General features: G+C 39.3%; 1 protein-coding gene across 1 annotated transcript in view; it reads left to right on the plus strand.

Annotated features, from left to right (window-relative positions):
• The window catches only part of SLC6A11 (solute carrier family 6 member 11), a 145,142-nt gene that overhangs the window by 57,108 nt on the left and 67,093 nt on the right, over positions 1–20,941 (plus strand). Inside the window, exons 3-4 of the mRNA XM_069968818.1 lie at positions 2,282–2,422; positions 9,371–9,461. Of these exons, the coding sequence (XP_069824919.1) occupies positions 2,282–2,422; positions 9,371–9,461 (232 nt within the window). The remainder of the gene's footprint in view (positions 1–2,281; positions 2,423–9,370; positions 9,462–20,941) is intronic.

A 20,941-nucleotide genomic window follows, 5' to 3' on the forward strand; every position in this document is an offset into this window, starting at 1 on the left:
CTTTTTGACATTTTTAAAAATGTTTGGACATTATTCCAGACATGTTTTTCCTGTACTGCTATTATGCAATTTGCAAGCCATTTCTTGATTTTAAAATGACGGGGGGAAAAAAGTGTCAATAAAGTCCCCAAAATAACTGAAAAAAGACCTTGCACTCTATAAAATTATGTCTGTAAAATTTTTATAGATGGGAATTACCAGCTGTTGTCTCATCTTCAGTTCAATGGAACTCTGTATTAGGCTATGATCCCACAATGCCTTTCTCTGGATGTTTGATGGCCGCCTTTTTGGACGGTTGCCATTTTGACAACAAAACACAGGCGTATTATGTAAATTGCGGTCTGAATTTGCCTTTGTTTTGACGTCAAAATGATGGTCATCTAAAAAGGTGACCATCAAACAGCCAAAAAAAGACATTGTAGAAACATAGCCTCAAAAAGGTCACAAACCATTCTTTTTTTAGCCTTATTAGAGCACAAAAAATAAACCAAAGTCTGTATTAAAATGTTTGCTTACACCTTTTCAGTACTTTCAGTCTAATGTAACTCACAAGGTAACATCTTGAAACATATTGGGGGGAATTTATTTTTTAATTTATTTAATTAATTTTTTAGTATTTTCCTCATGTCAATGTCAAATGCATACATTTTTTTTATATATTTATGATGGATTTGGCACATTTTCCGATGCAATTTGCCATGTGGATTTCTATAGCACCCAAAGAGTGGAATGAGATTGTGCCAAAACATTTTTCCCTTGACATTATTCTTGTGTGGTTTGCTACTTGTACTAAGTTGTGTGGGTGTTGTCCCATTTCAGTCAGTGATGAGATTTTATATATTTTATGTGTTTACTAATAGAAATAATTTTACAAGGAAATTGTCTGAAAAATGCAAAACAATTGTCAAATTTACTGTATGTGAATGCAGCCTTAGGCTATGTTCACACAACGTATATTTTTGTAAAAGTACGGCCGTTGTTGCCGATTGTAACAATGACCGTGATTAATACAAAAATATATGTTACACATAGTATACACTCCGACCGGGATCCCTAGCGATGACGCAAGAAACTGACATGTCAGTTTTTTGTGCGGCCGTTATTCATTGAATAGCGGACGCAGAAAACTCTGTCAGTGCACACTTTGGAGTGAGTGGCTCCGGCCGCTCGCTCCATAGTGTGCTGTGGGGAGTTCCGATGCGGGTGCGCACAGTTGCGCCGCTAAAGATCATCCAGGATGATATTTTCAGAGACAGGCCTTTCTGTGACTCGGCCAGGTCACAGAATGGCCGGTCTCATACTACGTGTGAACATAGCCATAGGCTGTACTCTCACATACCTAAGAACACATACAGCCTAAACTTATTCCACTCTTAGGCCAGGTTCACACTATGGAATCCACCGGATTCCGTGGCTCGTACCCGTTCACAGCGGTGCGCCTCTCCGCCCGTGCCATAGACACTATTCTATGCACGGGCAGATTCCGCATCCCGCAGAAAGAATTGACATGTCAATTATTTCAACAGATAGTGGAATCGGACCGCCCATAGAATGGTGTCTATGGATCCAGCGACTAGCGCCGGAATCCGCCGCAATTTATCAGTGCGGATTCTATAATGTGAACCCGGCCTTAGGTTATGTTCACAGGATTGTTTGTTTTTGACTGTATTTTTGGATAGACGTAATTTTAAGCAACAATACTGCTGTGTTTTAATCATGGCTGTAATTGTCAAAATTACTATAGTGGGACAAATACGTTGATTGAACATAGCCTCATAAATAATGTTGAGCAGACTTGCAGAACTGTTCGGGTTTTGCAACGTTCTCCAATACTCGCCATGGCTAAAGAGGTTGGATGCCTATGGCTGTATCCATTTTTCAAAGGACTCCCTATGGCAGCATCTAACTTTTCCAGCCGCCGGTAGTCAAATTTAAATTCAAACGGTTCGGCAAGTCTGCTCAACACTACTGAAAAGTAAGGGTCCTTGTACACACACAGATATCTGACAGATTATGTGACAGATTTTTGAAACTGAAGCCAGGAACAGACTATAACCAGAGCACAGGTCATAAAACAAAGGGGGTCGGGGTGGGGGTGGGGGGTCAGATTGTGGGTACAGAGTCACTTTAAGGGAATACACTTGATAATTCTTGGTTATTATTCTATACATCCACGAGTGCAAAGGACAGGGACACTTGGATCATGAATTGCTTTATGGACTGGTTTGAATACATTATATATTCACTGAATTATGTAAATTATTTCCAATTTTTTTTGTAGGTATCGGTTATGCAACCCAGGTGATTGAAGCCCATTTAAACATCTATTACATCATTATATTAGCTTGGGCAATTTTCTATTTATTTAATTGCTTTTCTGCTGAGCTGCCCTGGGCCACATGTGGACATAAATGGAATACAGGTAACACACAAAGATTTAACATTTTATAAAAAAAAGTGTTCAAATTATAAATGTGTGAAACATTCTAATACAGACCATGTTCACACACACAGGCCATGTTCCGTCAGTATTTTGATTAGAGCTTTTTTTTCGACTAAAACCGGGAGTAATTTGATAACACAAAAATGGGCAAATCTTTCTGTTATAATTTTGCTCTGTCAATTCCACCTTCTAATTTTGGTTGAAAAAAGACTGACAGAAATATTGTGTGTGAACATAGCCTTGCTGTGTTTTTTTTTCCTCACAACTTTTAAATTTAAAAGTATTAAAGGTTGTTTTTTTTTTTGTTTTTTTTTTCATGAACAATGCTGCTACCAGGTGATATGTGAAAATTTATAGTAAAATATATACCCTCACTACAAGCAGTGTTTTTATGTTTAGGCTATGTTCTCAACGTCTTTTTTTAGTTTTTTCATGACCGTTTTTGGCCGGCTGTCAATTGGTACCAAAATAGTGGCGTATTATGCAAATAACACATATAATTTGCATGATTTGGACTTAGCAAGAACCTTATGGTATTTTACTTTACTTTAAGGCTGGGTTCACACTGTGTTTTTTACTTCATTTAACACCTCTTTTTTTTTAAATGGTCACTTTTAATGTACACAAAAACGTTGTTACCCATGTTTTTTGTGTACAATAAAAAAATTAAAAAAATGCATCCATTTTGATGTTTTTTTTTTGTTTTTTTTAATGGAAGTCAATAGAAAAACGTATTCAAATGGATTGCATACAATTGCATTAGTTTTTGCCACTGTTTTTTATTTTTTTATTTTTACATTAAATGGACTGAAAAAACACAGTGTGAACCCAGCCTAGGGCTATATACTGCTGCAATATTTACTGTTTCCATTGAAGCCAATTGGACATTAGACAGCACAGCACACACGTTATAGAATAATGGCCATAATTAATTACAACCTTACTATTATGTACATGCTCATTATTTAGAACCTACTTATAAGGGCCATTTTTTTTTTTTACTGTTTACATTTTTTTCCTACAGTGTGTGAACATAGCCTTAACCCCTAGCTGCACCAGGACATTACTGTATGTCCTGGTGCCACTAGGGGAGTTCAGAGGGGGGGTCACGCGGCAACCCTGCTCTAAACTACCGCAATCCCGGGCACTATATGCAGGCCGAGACCGCGGATATTAGCGGGCACGGTCTGATCGCTGTGCCCGCTAATTAAGTATTTAGATGCAGCTCTTAAAGTTGACATCTGCATCTAAATGCTTGCTGTCACCCTTCCCTGGTGGTCTAGTGGGGGATTGCCCCCCGCATCTGCTCCGGGCTGGGGTTTGCAGCAGCCGAAAGCAATAGAACATAGATCTTATTTATCTATGCAGTATATCTATACTGCATAGATCTCAATGAGAGATCAGAGCAGTCATGCTAGAAGTCCCCCAGGGGGAATAACCCTAACCCCAGGGGGACTTCTAGTATATGTGTAAAAAATAAATAAATGTTTTTTTTATTAATAAAAAATCCCCTCCCCTAATAAAAGTCAGAATCATGGTCTTATATACACAAGGAGGAAAAAATTAAAGCGCAAAAATTAAAACTGGCTGTGTCCCCTACGGGTTAAATTTTTTTTGTTATGCCATAGCATATAAAAAGTTCAAAAAGGAGAGCCTATTTTAAAAAATGCCAATACTCATCAATTCTATAGTCCTGTTTCCTGCTACTTGTTAAGGTGGCCATAAACCTTCAATAGACAAAAAAGAAGGAGACAGCGCTCCATGGCGAGGATCAACCAGATAAAACGAAGGGGAGGAAAAAACAAGGTAACCCTCACCTGGTAAGGTTGTGCTAGCTAGGAGGCACAACTCTCAGAAGCACATGTGAGACAGACCGCAGCCACTCCCGATATCCTCCAGGGATTAATAGAGCAACGATTCCTCCAACCACAAGCACACGGGTGTAAGGGCGCAGGTCCAACAAAAAAATAATAAAACTAAAAAATATGTATAAAATGTATATATAACATTTATTAAAAGACTCATGAGTCTTTTAATAAATTTTATATATACATTTTATACATATTTTTTAGTTTTATTATTTTTTTGTTGGACCTGCGCCCTCACACCCGTGTGTTTGTGGTTGGAGGAATCGTTGCTCTAATAAACCTTCAATAACTGACAGCCGAACATTCATTGGTCTTTCAGTTATCTCTCCTGTCTTCCTCCTGCCCTTTTCATGCAAAAGAATGTTTGTCATGACCAGGTTCTCCTTTGTTCTCTTTGGAGAGGGGAAGGTTTAGCCACCACTAGAGAGGTCTTTCTGCAGCTTATCTCTCCTAAAACAAAGGGGTTGGACAGTGATTTTTCTATCAGGTCCGACCCCCCCTGACCCATCATCAGTCAGTAGAGCCCCTACACCTTATACGGGCAACCAAACATAAGTATTATGTGTATGGGGACCTTTGTTGATCTGTGCCATTTGTCCTGCTATCTTTGTAGATAGGAAAACTGGACTTTACCTGTAAACAAACTAAGTTAATGTTAATTTAAAATAAACAAAATGTATTTATTTTCTTTTTTTACACTTGTTCCTAATTTTGTATTCATAAGAAAATTCCAGGAGAGGAGAAACAAATTTTCTTATGTTACATGAGTGTCTGCATTTCACAATATTTCTTGCTTTCTGCTAACAAGTAGGACAAATGATTTCTCTACTCGTTTGACTGAATTCTTTGCCTTGTGGCTTTCACTTTTAATAGCAGTCATAGAAAGAAAGAATAACCTTCAGAACTATTTGTTATAGTTTAAGCAGTAGACGTGTCACATTCTTTACACAGACAAGATGCAAATGACCTACTTACTACTTGTAGAAATGTATTACTTCATATTGAGGGATGTAGCAATATAAACCAAGCTGGCAAAAAAAAGGGAATTGGATAGCTTCAGATGAGGATGAGTATGGAATATGTGGTTTAAATTTTTGGTAAAGTTAAATGTTTGTCCCCCCCCCCCCCCCCCACAGCCTAATTAGTGTACAAATTCTACCACATCAATGCTTATACTGAGCTACATAACCATCATAATATAAACCCTACATTCTGCACCACTACCTCCAACCAAACCCCCACCAACTGACACAGGAAAAAAGGGAATAGAAAAATATATTTTGGGTCACGTTCACACACTGTATTTTTGCAATAAACAATGACCGTTGTTTAGTGACAGCGATCGATTGTTTAAAACAACAGTCGTAGTGTATATAATATGGTTGTACAAAATAGACTGTGCTCACAGTGTAAAATACGGTTGCCGGGTGTACTTTACATTGTGGTCTATCGTAAATTGGAGTGCAGACACACACTAATGTGACAGCCAGTAGAACATGTCAGACATCGGCCGTTGTTTGACACAGCTGTGTCAAACAACAGCTGATTTTCCCACAGTGTGTGAAAATGACCTAATTGGGCATTCTGGCAGTATGAAATAATTGGAATTGTTGATTGTATATTATAAAAAAAAAGTGTACTCACTTGTCTTGATCCCTCACTGCTGCTGTTCTGACAAGATATAGTCCCTGCTGATCTCAACTTCTTCCTGGTTTCTGTGATATGTAGTTCCCACAAAAATGATCCATACAGAGAAATAAGATGCCTCAGCCAATGATTGCCTGAGCTAGAAAGAAATGGAGACCATGGAGTAAAGACAGCATGGGAACAGCAGTGGCTGGGAATCAGGGCAGGTGAGTATGCTTTACTTTATATTTTTACACCAATTTAAAGGGGTTGTCCGGCGATAAAAAATTATTCACAGAATAACACACATTACAAAGTTATACAACTTTGTAATGTATGTTATGTCTGTGAATGGCCCCCTTCCCCGTGTTTCCCCCCACCCACGCTAGACCCGGAAGTGTGGTGCATTATACTCACCGCATCTCGTGTCGTCCACGGTCTCCGATCCTCAGCAGTGACGTCTTCTTCGGGAGGCCGGCGGATCTTCCCGAGTGCCGGCCACCCTCTGCAGCGTCATCCGAAGCTCAGCCGCGATTGGCTGAGCATAACTGTGCTCAGCCAATCACGGCTGAGCAGCTGATGACGCGGCCACGTCATCAGCTGCTCAGCCGTGATTGGCTGAGCACAGTTATGCTCAGCCAATCGCGGCTGAGCTTCGGATGACGCTGCAGAGGGTGGCCGGCACTCGGGAAGATCCGCCGGCCTCCCGAAGAAGACGTCACTGCTGAGGATCGGAGACCGTGGTCGGCACGTGACAGGTAATGTATAGCGCACCACACTTCCGGGTACACGGGTGGGGGTGGTGGGACACGGGGAAGGGGGCCATTCACAGACATAACATACATTACAAAGTTGTATAACTTTGTAATGTGTGTTATTCTGTGAATAATTTTTTATCGCCGGACAACCCCTTTAAGTCTTTCAGAATAAAACAAAAAAAAAAATGTACCACAGAAACTGTTTTAGTATTCCTGTTTTCTCTTTTTTTTCCTGCCTCTGGGGTACTTGGATGGGGGAAAGATTGGAGGTAGAAGAACATAGTGGGGGATGTATATTGCATGGGGTTATTGGTTTTGTTATACAAAATTTGAGTTAAAAAAGATATGTCATAACTCTTCAATTGATTATTTTGTAACATCTTTAGGCTATGTTCCCACACAGCATTTTTACTCAGTATTTTGGTCACTAAATTGAAATACTAAAAGTGTGTAAACATAGCATTTCTGTGTTTTCAATCCACTCCTGGTTTTGGTTGAAAAATATTGAGCAAAACTTCTCTTCAGTCTGACAAAGTGTTGTTTACTGCCACCTCTCTTTGTGACCGGAACTGTCCGGTTCAGGAGAAGTTTTCTATGAGGATTTGCTGCTGCTCTGGACAGTTTCTGACATGGACAGAGGTAGCAGCAGAGAGCACTGCATCAGAGTGGAGAGAGTAAACCCTTTCTTGCAGGACATACAGCTGCTGATAAGTACTGGAAGGCTTCAGTTTTTTTTTTTTAATAGAAGTAAATTACATAATTTAAAAACTTTTTATCTTTCTATGGCAAACAGTATAAATTTTATGATATACAAAATAAATATGATCTTTGGTGAAATAGACCGTATAAGTAGAGTGATAAAAATATAACATACATCATCTCAATAACCAGATTAATTGAGCTACTTATATAAAACAATAATTTATGAATTAGTTTTTAATATTTTGCTGTGTGGTAATGTTCTATTTTGGAGTATCTAGTGCAAGTGAATGCCATTGTTATACAAATATTTTTTATTTTGCGATATTTTTTGCCTTGTAACAAGTGAAGCAAAATTAAGATTTCTCCACTTTTCTCATTTCTTTGCCTTGTGGCCTTCCGTTTTAATAACAGCCAACGAGTGAAAGTCAGAATAACCTTCAGAACTATTCATATTTGTTATAGTTCAAGGAGTAGAAAATGTCACATTTGCCACACAGACAAGATAAAAATGACCTAGTTACTACATGTAGAAATTTTAGAGTAGTGTAGATTTTTTTACATGGATTTTTTTTTTCTTAACATTATTAAAAATGAAAACTTACCGTTCTTTTCACTGCAATGATGATTGTGCTTATGGTCCAATGCTTGTAGCCGCAACTATCAGATGATAAAGTACATTACAGTGAGCGCTCACTCCAATATTTGAAATTGCAAAATAAGTATAACATTTTATTTTTTTTTGTGGTTAAAATATGTCGATGTTTTATTGTCCCGATTTTTTAATAAAATGCACCATTCTTTATGGAAGAGGATGCCCGGGAATGGAATAAAAGGTCTGCCTTTTTATAGAAACAGCACCACACTTGTCTGTGGGCTTTGTCTGGTATTGCATCTTCTCTCCTTTCTGGAAATTACCTGACTTTGCGGCCATGGCGGGGATCATGTCTCTGTTGCTGCACCAGGAGCGGAGGTTCCAAGTACGCAGGGACAGTGGGCTGGAATTTAGTCAGGCCACATTGCACCTCCCTTGACGGGACATTCTCCATTGAAATTTAAGAAGTTGTCCATGGTCAGAAAAAAATGGCCACTTTCAGCACCACTTTTGTCTCTAGTTAAAGGGAGGTTTTGCGATTAAGCTCCATTCATTTCAATAGAACTAAGTTGCAAGATGTACAGCCAAAATGGAGACAAGAGTGGTGCTGTTTCTTGGAGAAAGTGGCTATGATTTTCCAAGCCTGCATAACCCTTACCACTTTAATACAATGCAGTAACAAACAATTTTCAACAGTGGTCCTCTTTCTGGAAAAAAAGCTGACCATACTTTCTAGTCTACAACCATTTGTAGCATGGCTTCAGGGTCCCGATCACTCAGTGACAGATGCTTGCTCGGTCACTAAGTACCTTAAACGCCGCGATCGCTATAGATCATGGCGTTTAATGAGTTAATGAGATGCAGCTGCCTCTCATTAGCCTTAGCTCCCCAGACGCTGATGTGTGCAGGACCACTCTCACTGCAGCGGTCCCACACACATCAAACCCCTTCAGTGTCAGAAACATGCATATACGTTCCTGCTGCACTTGGTATGTGCAGCAGGAACGTATATGTATGTATTGCTGACATGAAGGGGTTAAATCTGATGTTGAGAAATGAAGGCCTCATTTCTACTTGTACGGGCTCCCGGCTGTTTCCCTCTGGCAAGATCCTCAATGGGATCATTCAAGGCATGTGGCCTTTTAGTGAAGACACTGGACATGGCCAAACAACGGATAGGAAAACGCATTTGTGTTGCTTTAGGGTCACACACAAAGAAAAAACTGAACCCCATGAAGCTGATATATGCAAATCCAGCCTTAGGCTATGTTCTAACACTATGTTAGATTGTAACAAACAGTTCATAATGTTATTTTGCTTTTGCTTCGAAGTTTGTGACTCACACAATAATGAGTAATAATAATTGTTTCTATGTTTACAGAGAAATGCGTGGAATTTCAAAAACTTAACATGAGCAATGGAAGTCTAATATCATATGCCAATGCTACATCTCCAGTCATGGAATTCTGGGAGTAAGTACAGATCCTATATTACTAACCAAACTTTGTTTGTAACTGGCACTGGTAAAATATTATCATTCTTATTCTTAAAATCTTTAGGAAAGCTGTGGGCAAGAAGAAAATGTAACCTGTAAATTATCCTTGTCTTTGAAAAAAATAGGTTTTAGGCTACGGTCACCCAATGTTGAAATGACGGCTGAACATTATTTGCAACCATCATTATCAAAAGACGGACATATCTTTTGCTGTGAAAATGACATCTGACATCTTGTTATTTTCTACTCTCCTTCCCCCAGTTCTGAGCTGCTGCTTTCAGCTGAAGATACAAAAAAAAAACTGTGCATGAGCTTTCTCTGTCTCCCTCTATTCCCTCCACCTTCCAAAACAGCTGATGTAAGCAAATCCCTGGCCCCCTTTTGTTGCAACTCTGTAGCTTTTTTGTAAGGCTGTGAGGGTTTAACTGAAGTCAAGTTGCTACTGAACTAATCCTGTCCCTCTCAGGATTACAATGTTGCTACAAAGTTGCAGATAGACAGTTGTTTACATCAGCCATCTCAGTAGGGAGGGGGAGGTGTCTTTAGCAGAAAGCAGCAGCTCAGGACTGAGAGAAGGAGACTGAATAGGGATTCCATAGTGTGAATGGGCCCTAATAATGCAAATCCTTCCAAAAGAATTAAAACAAAAAACATGTTTTCTACAAACTTCATGTTGATGGAACAGTTGTTAAATATGTAGAAATGTGGCCAAGTCAATCTGTGTGATAAGTGTAACGATAGGAGATCTGTACTTTAAGCCAAAAAGTCTATTATTTCATTTTTCCTAATAGATTTCTCTGCCAGGCTTGGCCCAGATTTCAATGAAAATATGAACCTGTGGTTGATACATGACTCATACTCCTAATTATTATAATGGAATTCCCCCTTGTACGCCTTTAATGTTGCCACTAAGTGGAATATACCAGTGAATATAAAACAAATATTAATTTTTATCCTCTGTTTGAATATTAATTGGTTCTTAAATTCCCCCCCCACACACACACATTTTAGATGAAGCTGTTTTCTAGAACTAAACCTTGCCGCTTCACAAGTGAGATTATTTGGGATTCATGGGATACAATACATAGCAAAACATAAAGACACAGTATAGCATTAGAGTAGGCTACATTATCTCCTTTCTCTAAAGGCCTTTATTGAACATTTTTAGCAGTTTTTCTTTTACAGACTGCACATATTCACAGACGTTGCAAGCTGTTCTATCCTGGTCCTGGAGAGAACCATTGAAAACTACCTAATGACTTAAAGGAGAGGTCTGTCCAAAAAAATTTTTTAAAGTACTGTATTGCTCCCCCAAAAGTTATACAAATTACCAATATACACTGATGTCACAACCCGACTCCCAGAGCTGTGGCTGCTGGATGATGAAGACAGGGGGACACTGAGGAACACAGGGCACTGGAGGGACACTGAGCATCCCTCTGCCATAATCCTCTCCAGCAGCCATAGCCCGCACAGCTCTGGGAGTCGGGTCGTGACATCACCATTTTATCCAGGAAGTGAAGCCTTGATGCAGTAGTAAGTGCAGGGAAAAAAGCACTTCATAAGCATTTCCCTTAATAAGTGTATATTTCTCATTTGTATAACTTTTGGGGAGTAATACAATACTTAAACCCCTTAAGGACAGAGCCAACTTGCATTTTTGCACTTTGTTTTTTTCTTCCTTGTGCTTAATCATAGCACTTGCATTTTTTCACCTAGAAACCCACATGAGCCCTTATTTAATGCGCCACTAATTGTACTTTGCAATGACTGACTGAATTTTTTCATAAAGTACACTGCAAAGCCCCCCAAAAATTCAATGTGTGGTGAAATTGAAAAACAAAACAAAACGCATTTTGTTTATTTGGGGGTATTTGTTTTTGCGCCGTTCGCCCTGGGGTAAAACTGACTTGTTATATATGTTTCTCAAGTCTTTATGATTAAAATGATATGAAACATGTATAACTTTTATATTATGAGATGGCTTGTAAAAAATTCTAACCATTGTTAACAAATATATGTTCCTTAAAATCTTTTGGATTTGATGCGACCAAAAAATGTGCAAATTTGCACTTTGCGATTTTTTGTGCTTACGTGCCGATATTAAACATGTTTGTTTGTTTATTTATTTACTTATTTTTATTTATAACATGGGAAAAGGGGGGTGATTCAAACTTTTATTAGGGGAGTTTTTTTTTTTTTTACTAATATTAACACTTTTTTTTCCTTTTATACTAGAAGCCCCCCTGGGGGACTTCTAGTATAAGCACACTGATCTCTCATTGAGATCTATGCTGTATAGTTATACTGCATAGATCAATGAGATAGGCACTCGATTGCTTTCGGCTGCTGCAGCCGAAAACATTTGAGTGCCGAGCCGGGATCACCGTCATTACGGCGCAGACCCCGGCCAACAGCAGACACGGATATTGCTCCTCCGGGACAACGTCCCAGGGGGAGATCTCTGCCACTATACCACTACTGATTGGGCTGCATAAGTAATCAGATGCAGCTGTCAACTTTGGCAGCTGCATCTGATTACCTTATTATCGGGCATGGCGATCGGACCGTGCCCGCTAATACCTGCGGTCCCGGGCTACATGCGGCGTCCGGGACAGCGGTGGTTCAGAGCGGGGTCGCCATGCAACCCCCTCTGAACTTCCCGAGGTGGCCACAGGGCGTAAATATATGCCCTGTGTCATTAAGGGGTTAACAAACATTTTTGCCGGACTTCTCCTTTAATCTCCAGCCTCTATTAGTGCTCTCCTGAATGATCTTCTGATATATTAACAGGGCAGAGCTGTAGGTGTAAAAATAGTCTGGTTGCAGGAAAGAAAATTAAAAATAAATTTTAAATACCATTGGGAAAAATAGCTTTCCACTTTAGTTCACACTAATTACTGGCATAAACTACAGTAAATAAGACAAGCTGTAGAGGCCATTATATAAATGTAGCCCCACCCACTTTTATCAAGTAGTGTTGGCAGTATAAGTACACTAATATTTAATATCATGTAAGAACATTTTCCCTAAAGGTTTTTAGTAAACTTTTTTCTCAGTTTCTCTTCTGCAGCCTGCACATTTTCACATATAAGCTATGTTCCCACAGCGTCTTTTTTACATAACAAAAATGTCCATCTTTTGATAAAAATGTCCATCTTTTAATGATTTAATGATTTTCGCTGGATAACTCCTTAAAAGTTTTCTTGTATTGCATATATCCAAAAATAGTTAATGGAGTTATAGGAGGAAGAAAGCTTTATTTATTCTTACTGTAGAGTTTACATAAACCTCCTTCCATACGTTCAGGAGCTACCAGTGCACTGTTTGACGTTATTGCTCTAAAATGTCACTCTGATTAAAAAAAACAACAACCTAGTAACGGTATGCCAGTGTGAAAGGTGAGGACCCAAATATAATGCTAGTCTATCCCCTTAAGCACTGTAAGGTAAGAATCAGATCTGACACCTTCAGTGCTCACCCTACAATGAACCTGACAAGGCCCAGAAAAGCTTTGGTCCTAACCTTTGCATGTGTTTCAGCAGTTGTTTATTTGTGAGAGTAACATTGTAGCATTTATTTGGTCATTATCTAGTTATTCATTACTTAATTATACTTTAGTGGAAATTTTTTTACAGTTGTAAATCCTAGAATAACAGTTTCCTTGCTTAGCAGATATTATTGCTGCATTCTAAAATGGGGTTCTTGAGTCCTCAGTGCTGTGCAGTGAGAATTGAAATGAATGGAGTAATGGTCACACCTGCACTTTTCTCTTAAATCTTAAGGACAACTCCCCCCCCCCCCCCCCCCCCGCGCGATGTGATCGCGGAGGGGACATTCCTTCTGCTTACTGAGCTGCGACGATGCAGCGCTGATCCTGGCTCGGCATTTGATTCCTCTGGCCTGCTGCAGACCAGAGTAATAGAGCAATTATATTGATCATTGCTGTATAAAGTATACTGCAGTGATCTCTATGGGAGATCACTGCAGTAATACTGAAAGTCCCCCAAGGGGACTAAAAGTTAAAGTATAAAGTAAAAAAAAAATGTTTTTATTAATAAAAAATCCCCTCCCCTAATAAAAGTCTGAATCACCCCCTTTTCTCATTTTATAAATAAAAATAAATAAATAAACAAATATATTTACAGATATCGTCGCGTGTGTACTCGCCCCAACTATTAAATTATCACATTCCTGATCTCGCATAGCAAATGGCGTAAGCGCAAAGACCCCCCAAAGTGTAAGATTGTGCATTTTTTGTCACATCAAATCCAGAATTTTTTTTAAAAAAAGTTATCAAAAAGTCGCATAAACGCAAGTTAGGTACCGATAGAAAGTACAGATCATGGCGCAAGCCCCATAGACCGAAGAATAAAAGCACTATTAGCATGGTTATAAAGCAATTTTAAGGAACATTGATTTTTTTAAAAAAAAAGTTTTCATTTTTTAAAAGCCATCAAATAAAATAAAAAGTTATACATGTTACATATCGTTGTAATCGTAACAACCTGAACAACATGAATAACAAGTCAGTTTTACCCTAGGGCAAACGGCCTAAATACAAAACTCCCCCAAATAAAAAAAAAGTGTTTGTTTGTTTTTTCTTCAATTTCATCACACATTAATTTTTTTTCTGATTTTGCAGCATGCTTTCTGCACAAATTAAACCTGCCATTGCAAAGTACAATTAGTGGCGCAAAAAATAAAGGCTCATGTGGGTCTGTAGGTGAAGCGCTATGGCCTTTTAAACACGTGGAGGGAAAAACGCAAAAACGAAAATTTGCCCGGTCCTGAAGGGGTTAATCCATGATTTGTCCTGGGGTCCGTTCAGCAGGTGATGCAGTTTTTGTCCTTAACTTGCAGCCGTGTCTGTGTACCACCACTCTGTTCCTCCTCCCGCCCTCCTCATCATTAGGAATGCCCGAGGCAGGATTTCTCCTATTCATCACCTGTCTGAACACTGCACATGTGCTGGATCATTAAGGCACGTGTGCAATGTTCAGACAAGTGATAATTAGGAGAAATCCTGCCTGGGTCATTTCTAATGGTGAGGAGGAACAAACAGGCGGTGCAGGCCTAGGGCAAGGGTACCCTAGGCCACGCCAATTTGACACAGGCTTGCAAGTTTAAAAGTTTTTTTCTAAGGACAATAACTGCATCACCTGCTAAATGGACCCCAAGACAGATCTTGGATTAAAGAAATTACAAGCGTTTTTTTTTTTGGTGTGTGTGTGTGGGGGGGGGGGGGCAGATTGTGGGTAAAGAGTCACTTTAAGGCCCTATTACACAAAATGATTGTCAGTCGTGCTTGGCTCATTACTGGTCGTTCCGGATGATAATTGTTTGGTGCAATAGGACATGTTAAAAGTCTACAATCAGCCGCCATGTGCAACGCCGGCTGATCCTGGTCTTTTTAACATGATGAATCATGTCAGCGACAGTCTGCTGCTCTCTCTGTGTAACAAGAGCAGTGCCAGCAGAGCGCTGCTGGCTTTAATGGGCAGCCCCCACCACTGCTCCCTGCAGCCCCTCCCGCTGCTCCCCACTCACTGTCTGTGCATGTAATAGGGAAGCGAACACCAACCTTTCACTATCGAGCCATGCACAGCAATATGGCCTTTACAGTAGATGTGCAGTGTGGAGTAAAAGGGGGCTTAAGACCCCCAATCTACTAGTGGGAGAGGTGCTAGCTGTTGGGCCTCCGGTGGTCCTACTTTTAGCAACTATATTATGTATAGGTGATTAATGTTTTTCATTAGTTAACCAGAATGCTGGGACAATATTTTTAAGATCAGCCCTTTTAGTCTTTAGGTTGGTCTGATCAGTTTCTTTATAGCTGTAGGATTGCTAAGGCTCTGTTCTCCCTTCCCATGGTTTCCATTTACTGTATAAAAAAAGAATGGTTTTTTTTAGTATACACAAAAACATAGTTGACCATGTTTTTCAATATGTTAAAATTAAATGTTCAAACATGGATACAGTGAAATGGATGCAAAAACGTGTGAACCTAGCCTTAGTATAATAGTTCACTAAAATCAAGGTTGATCAATTGACAAAATGAACCATGTAAACATAATTTATGTAAGAGCCACCTTAAAGTGTCACTGTCATTTTAAATATTTTTTGCAGAAATCAATAGTACTGGCAATTTTAAGAAACTTTGTATTCGTGTTTATTAGCTAAAAAATGCATTTTTATAATGAAAAAGCAGTTTGAAGCTCTCCCCCCTGTCCTCATGGTTGTCTATGGAGTGGGGAGGGTGGAGGGAAATGAGGCACCAAAACAAAGAGTTAAAAGGTACATCACCAGGCTCTCTCCTCTGACATCAGCACTGACCTCTCTGACCTCTGAATAGGGGCTTTCAGCAGCTCCCCGCTGTGTAATCCTTTTTTCTCTGCTCTCTGCTGCCAACTATTCTCTTTCCTCCCCCCTCCCCTCTCCATAGAACAGACAGGATCCGCCTGATGTAAAACAGTCGAGATTTCCTGATTCTGAGCAGTGGATGACAGAAAGAAGAGGGGGGGGACCTGGGAAAAGTCTTTTTAAATGCAGATAATGGCATATTTGCCCAATAAACCCAATTACAAAGTTTCTTAAAACGACAGTGACTCTTTAACCGGGCCAATTAAATTTTTTGCATTTTCCCTCCTTGTGCTTAAAATGCCATAGCACTTGCATTTTTTCACCTAGAAACCCACATGAGCCCTTATTTTTTGCACCACTAATTGTACTTTGCAATGAAAGGCTGAATTTTTTCATAAAGTACACTGCGAAACCAGAAAAAAATTCAATGTGTGGTGAAATTGAAAAAAACCCCGCATTTCTTTTATTTGGGGGGCATTAGTTTTTACGCTGTTTGACCTGGGGTAAGACTGACTTGTTATATATATTCCTCAAGTCGTTACGATTACAACGATGTGTAACATATATAACTTTTATTGTATCTGATGGCCTGTAAAAAATTCAAACCATTGTTAACAAATATATGTTCCTTAAAATCGCTCCATTCCCAGGCTTATAGCACTTTTATCCTTTGGTCTATGGGGCTGTGTTAGGTGTCATTTTTTGCGCCATGATGTGTTCTTTCTATCGGTACCTTGATTGCGCATATGCGACTTTTTGATCGCTTTTTATTACAATTTTTCTGGATTTGATGCGACCAAAAATGCGCAAATTTGCACTTTGCCATTATGGCGCAGACCCCGGACAGCGTAAGATGTGTGAATCGCTCCTCCGGGACGGATCCAACCCACTAGACACCAGGGATCGGCTGCATCAAGTAATCGGATGCAGCTGTCGGACCATGCCTGCTAATAGCCGCGGTCCCGGGCTACGAGCTGAAGAAAGCTCCTTGATATGGTCTCCATTTTGCCTGAATGTTCTGTAAAGGGAAACAGATGATGTGAGTTAAGCTAAGAAGCTAAGATTGGCAAGAGATGATAACTGGTGAAAGTAGTGATATTATCTGTTTATTACAGCAAATCACTCTCTCTTTTGTTTTTTTGTTTTTTTAGTTTTTTTTTAATAATACATACTGTAAGCTGCATTCTTTAGGACCAGATTTTGTAAACCTGATATTCCAATGCGAAAGAACCTCTGCTCATGTGATAGTTCCAAATGGAATAAAAACATACATGCCCTGGCGTCTTGTAGCTAAGCTAGAAAAACGTATAACCTATAATACATACCCCGCTCCTTCTTCACTCATTCCTTTTATCCTTTGTCTTTGTGTGAACATGGTACTTATTTAACATACAAGAACTGTTAATATAATACACTGAATACCTACAATGAAGTAACACTGAGTGCAATGATCTTGATAAGTAGTGACCTTGTTAGTCATGTATTGGCACCATTATACTAATGATATTGTAACTGGTTGATTTCTTACAATGTCTACTAATTATATGTCTGTCATGTAACACTGATCAGATTCCCTGAGTAATTGCTTTGTTTGTTGGTTACAAATGGAGCTAGACAGATGCATAATTTGTGGTGCATGTAACACATAATCCATTCTCTGCTCACTGTGGAGTCATTTTATAGATTGCTTGGAGAATGAAATAACCATAGCAAGAGTCATTTAACATGGTAACACCAAGAAGTTATTTCAAATTCACAAATATTATGATTCATAAGACAAAAAATTGTAATTCATGCATTATCACTGGCCAAAGATGTGAGCAATTGGTTTGCAATGTGGTTAGCCTTATGTCCGAAATAACGAAAATGCACTGTACAGACCTGCAAAATATATAGACAAGGATACGATATAAGTCATTCTATTACGATATAACTGTACTGATTGTATGTACCAACCTATTAGGTCAAACCTGTTTTTATGTGTGTGTAAGTGACATCAGTAGTACATATAGTTTATCACTCATATTAAAGGATAACACTTGCAGACTGGTGCTATTTGACCATTGGTCCCACATCGATTGTACAATAAAGGGACCACAGTTTTGTTTATGTTGTACATGGGAGTAAGCTGAAGTTTTCTGCACAGCAACTCCAGTAAATCAAGGTGGTGGTGTGAATTAAAAAAGCCAATGGGGCCTTGTAACTGTTGGGAATTCTTTCAGACATCCTCCTGTAATAGGCAAATGATGGTATCTCTGTTAGGCTATGCTCCCACTTTGCTGTCTTGTTATATCTACATTAATAATGATCATGATTAGAGATGAGTAAAGCAGCCGGAAATTCATTTCGCAAGCTTCACAAATTTTCGGTCAAACTCATCAAATTCGCAAAAGGATTTAAAAACAATTTGTTAAAGCATGTTGTTGAAAAAGTGTAAAAAAAAAAAATCGGAAAATCAGAATTAAAAAGAAATGTCAATTAGCCAGTCATCTAATTTCCACCATTCCTCTCCTCTGTTCTTATATGGCTCCGTTAGTCTCTCCCTGCTTTGCTCTAACTGCTGGAGCCATCCTGCTGTCTCCTCCACACAGAACGAAGCGAATTAACGGCGCGATTCACAGCGAATCTTGATTGCAAGTTTTGCTTCACTCATTTCTAATCATGATCATATAACAAGTCGTCCACCTTCCCCTGTTATGTTTCCAAAGTGGGAAGAGAGCCTTGTACTAGTAAACTCTTCAGTTTAGTGATTATAAATATGTCTTATAGTTTTAAGGCGAAATTAAATCGGTGTTTTGTTTTTTTTAGTCTTTTCATGCTAATCGACTGATTCAATTTGAATTCAATGCCCGACTGTAGCCACTCTCATTCGTTGGGTCAGGTGCCGAAAGCAGCGAATGTATTAGTGAGTGTAGTAGCAATGCATACATCAAGTTTGGTTAGCTGACATTTGTTTGTTGACAGTTAAATTTCATTTTCTATTTAAAGTATATCAGCCAATAAAAGGCGGAACTGAAAAATCAACCATATGTCAAGCCTTTGTATTATAAGGAGAAATTTTGGAACCAAAATGGTAAGCTAGGAAGGACTCTGACCTTGTAGACCCTTGAGCTGTGTGCATATCACTCCAACAACAGAGGTCTAGAGGTCCAGGAGTAGGGCGACTGGCTGTGAAGATCTAACATGAGGGATATTCCCAATAGTAGGGTCCGTCTCAGCTGGAGTAGGTTTTCTGCCGTGCGCACCAGTGCGCACAGGATTTATGTAGTGGCAGTCTGCCTGTACATAAATCTCCATACCGGCGGAGCTGCGGGGACATTTTTAAGTCCGACGCAGAAAAACGTCAGACTTAATAAATGTCCCCCATAGTCTTAAGAAAGTTCAGCAGTGTCCAAGAATCGCTTCCAATTGTCAATCTATTGCATAATTGTGTCCAGAGATAAGCAACGTTTTGATCTTACCTGGTCTTTGTCAAGTAGGTCAAACTTTTCTCTGTACACAATTATGCAATAAATTTAAGTTTAACCCCTAGGCAACCTAGGACGTACCGTTACATCCTGGAAGTCTGTCCCCAGATGACCCTGGACGTACCGGTACGTCCTGAGCTATGAAGCGCGCTCCGGAGCGGAGCACGCTTCATAGCAGGTGGGGGCCGGCTGCAACCAGCAGCCGGCACCTCACTGTTAATGACACGCTGCAGCGTGACATTAACTCCTTAAACACCGCGATCCGTGGCGTTTAAGTGTAAGTGACAGGGGGAGTCCCCTGTCACATACCGATCGGGACCCCTGCAGTGTGACTGCGGGGGTCCCGATCGGTAAAGCGGACCTCTGGAGGTCTCTCACCTGCCTCCGTGCAGTCCGATCGGCGATCTGCTGCACTGAGCCTGAACAGGCAGGCTCAATGAGCAGAGCGCCGATAACACTGATCAATGCTATGCCTATGGCATAGCAATGATCAGTGTAAAAATCAAAGTAGTGTATGTACAAGTCCCCCAAAGGAAATTATAATGTGTAAGAAAAAAAAAGTAAAAAATCACTAACACACTACCCCAAAACCCCTCCCCCAATAAAAGTTTAAATCACCACCCTTTCCCATTATATAAAAATAAATAAATAAACATATAATATACCGTAGCGTGTGTAATTGTCCAATCTATTAAAATATAGCAAGCATCATTGCTAACGGTGAACGGCGTAGACGAAAAGAGGAAAAAAAGTGCACCAATTACCGATTTTATGTTACATTATATATGAAAGAAAATGTATAAAAAGTGATGAAAACGTCCGATCTTCACATATATGGTATTAATAAAAACTAGAGATCAGGGCGGAAAAAATTACACCCCATACAGCCCCATAGGTGAAAAAATGAAACTGTTATAAGTGTCACAATAGGCCCATTTTATTAATATTTAATTGCCAAAAAAAGGATTTCATTAAAAAAATATATATAACATTAGAGAATCTGTGTAACCTGCATATGGTTGTGTTCGGGCTGACCTATAGAGTAATAGTATCATGTCGCTTTTACCATATAGTGCATTACGTAGACACAGGAACCCCCCAAACGTACCATATTGCATTCTTTTTTACGATTTCACCAATTTATATCTTCATAAATAATATATTTGGGATTCCGTCATACATGTTATGGTAAAATGAAAGATGCCATTACACAGTACAACTATTCCTGTAACAAACAAGCCATTACATGGCCTTGTAGATAGAAAACTGAGAGTGCTAGAGCTCTTAGAAGGGAAGGAGGGAAAAACAAAAGCGCAAAGATCAAAATTTGCGTGGTCCACTGGGTCATTTTGGGCCTGGTCCTCAAAGGGTTAAACGATTCTTAAAATTGTAAGTGAATATTGCCTGCATTAGGGAATGCATGCTTTCCAGTATGCATTATCTGCTAAGTTGGCTTATTGGATGTTTCATGAAGGTGCTGTTTTGGGCTTTTTGTGTTATGTCCCTGTGACATGTCAAAATTTTTTCGTAATTATAGTACCTATAAAGAGAAGTCCGACAATTTCAAATAATTCACAGCCAAAATGCAGGGGAGAACATAATAAACAATCATTACTTACCTCTCCCC

Source organism: Dendropsophus ebraccatus, chromosome 4 (assembly GCF_027789765.1).
Source record: "Dendropsophus ebraccatus isolate aDenEbr1 chromosome 4, aDenEbr1.pat, whole genome shotgun sequence".
NCBI lineage: Eukaryota > Metazoa > Chordata > Amphibia > Anura > Hylidae > Dendropsophus > Dendropsophus ebraccatus.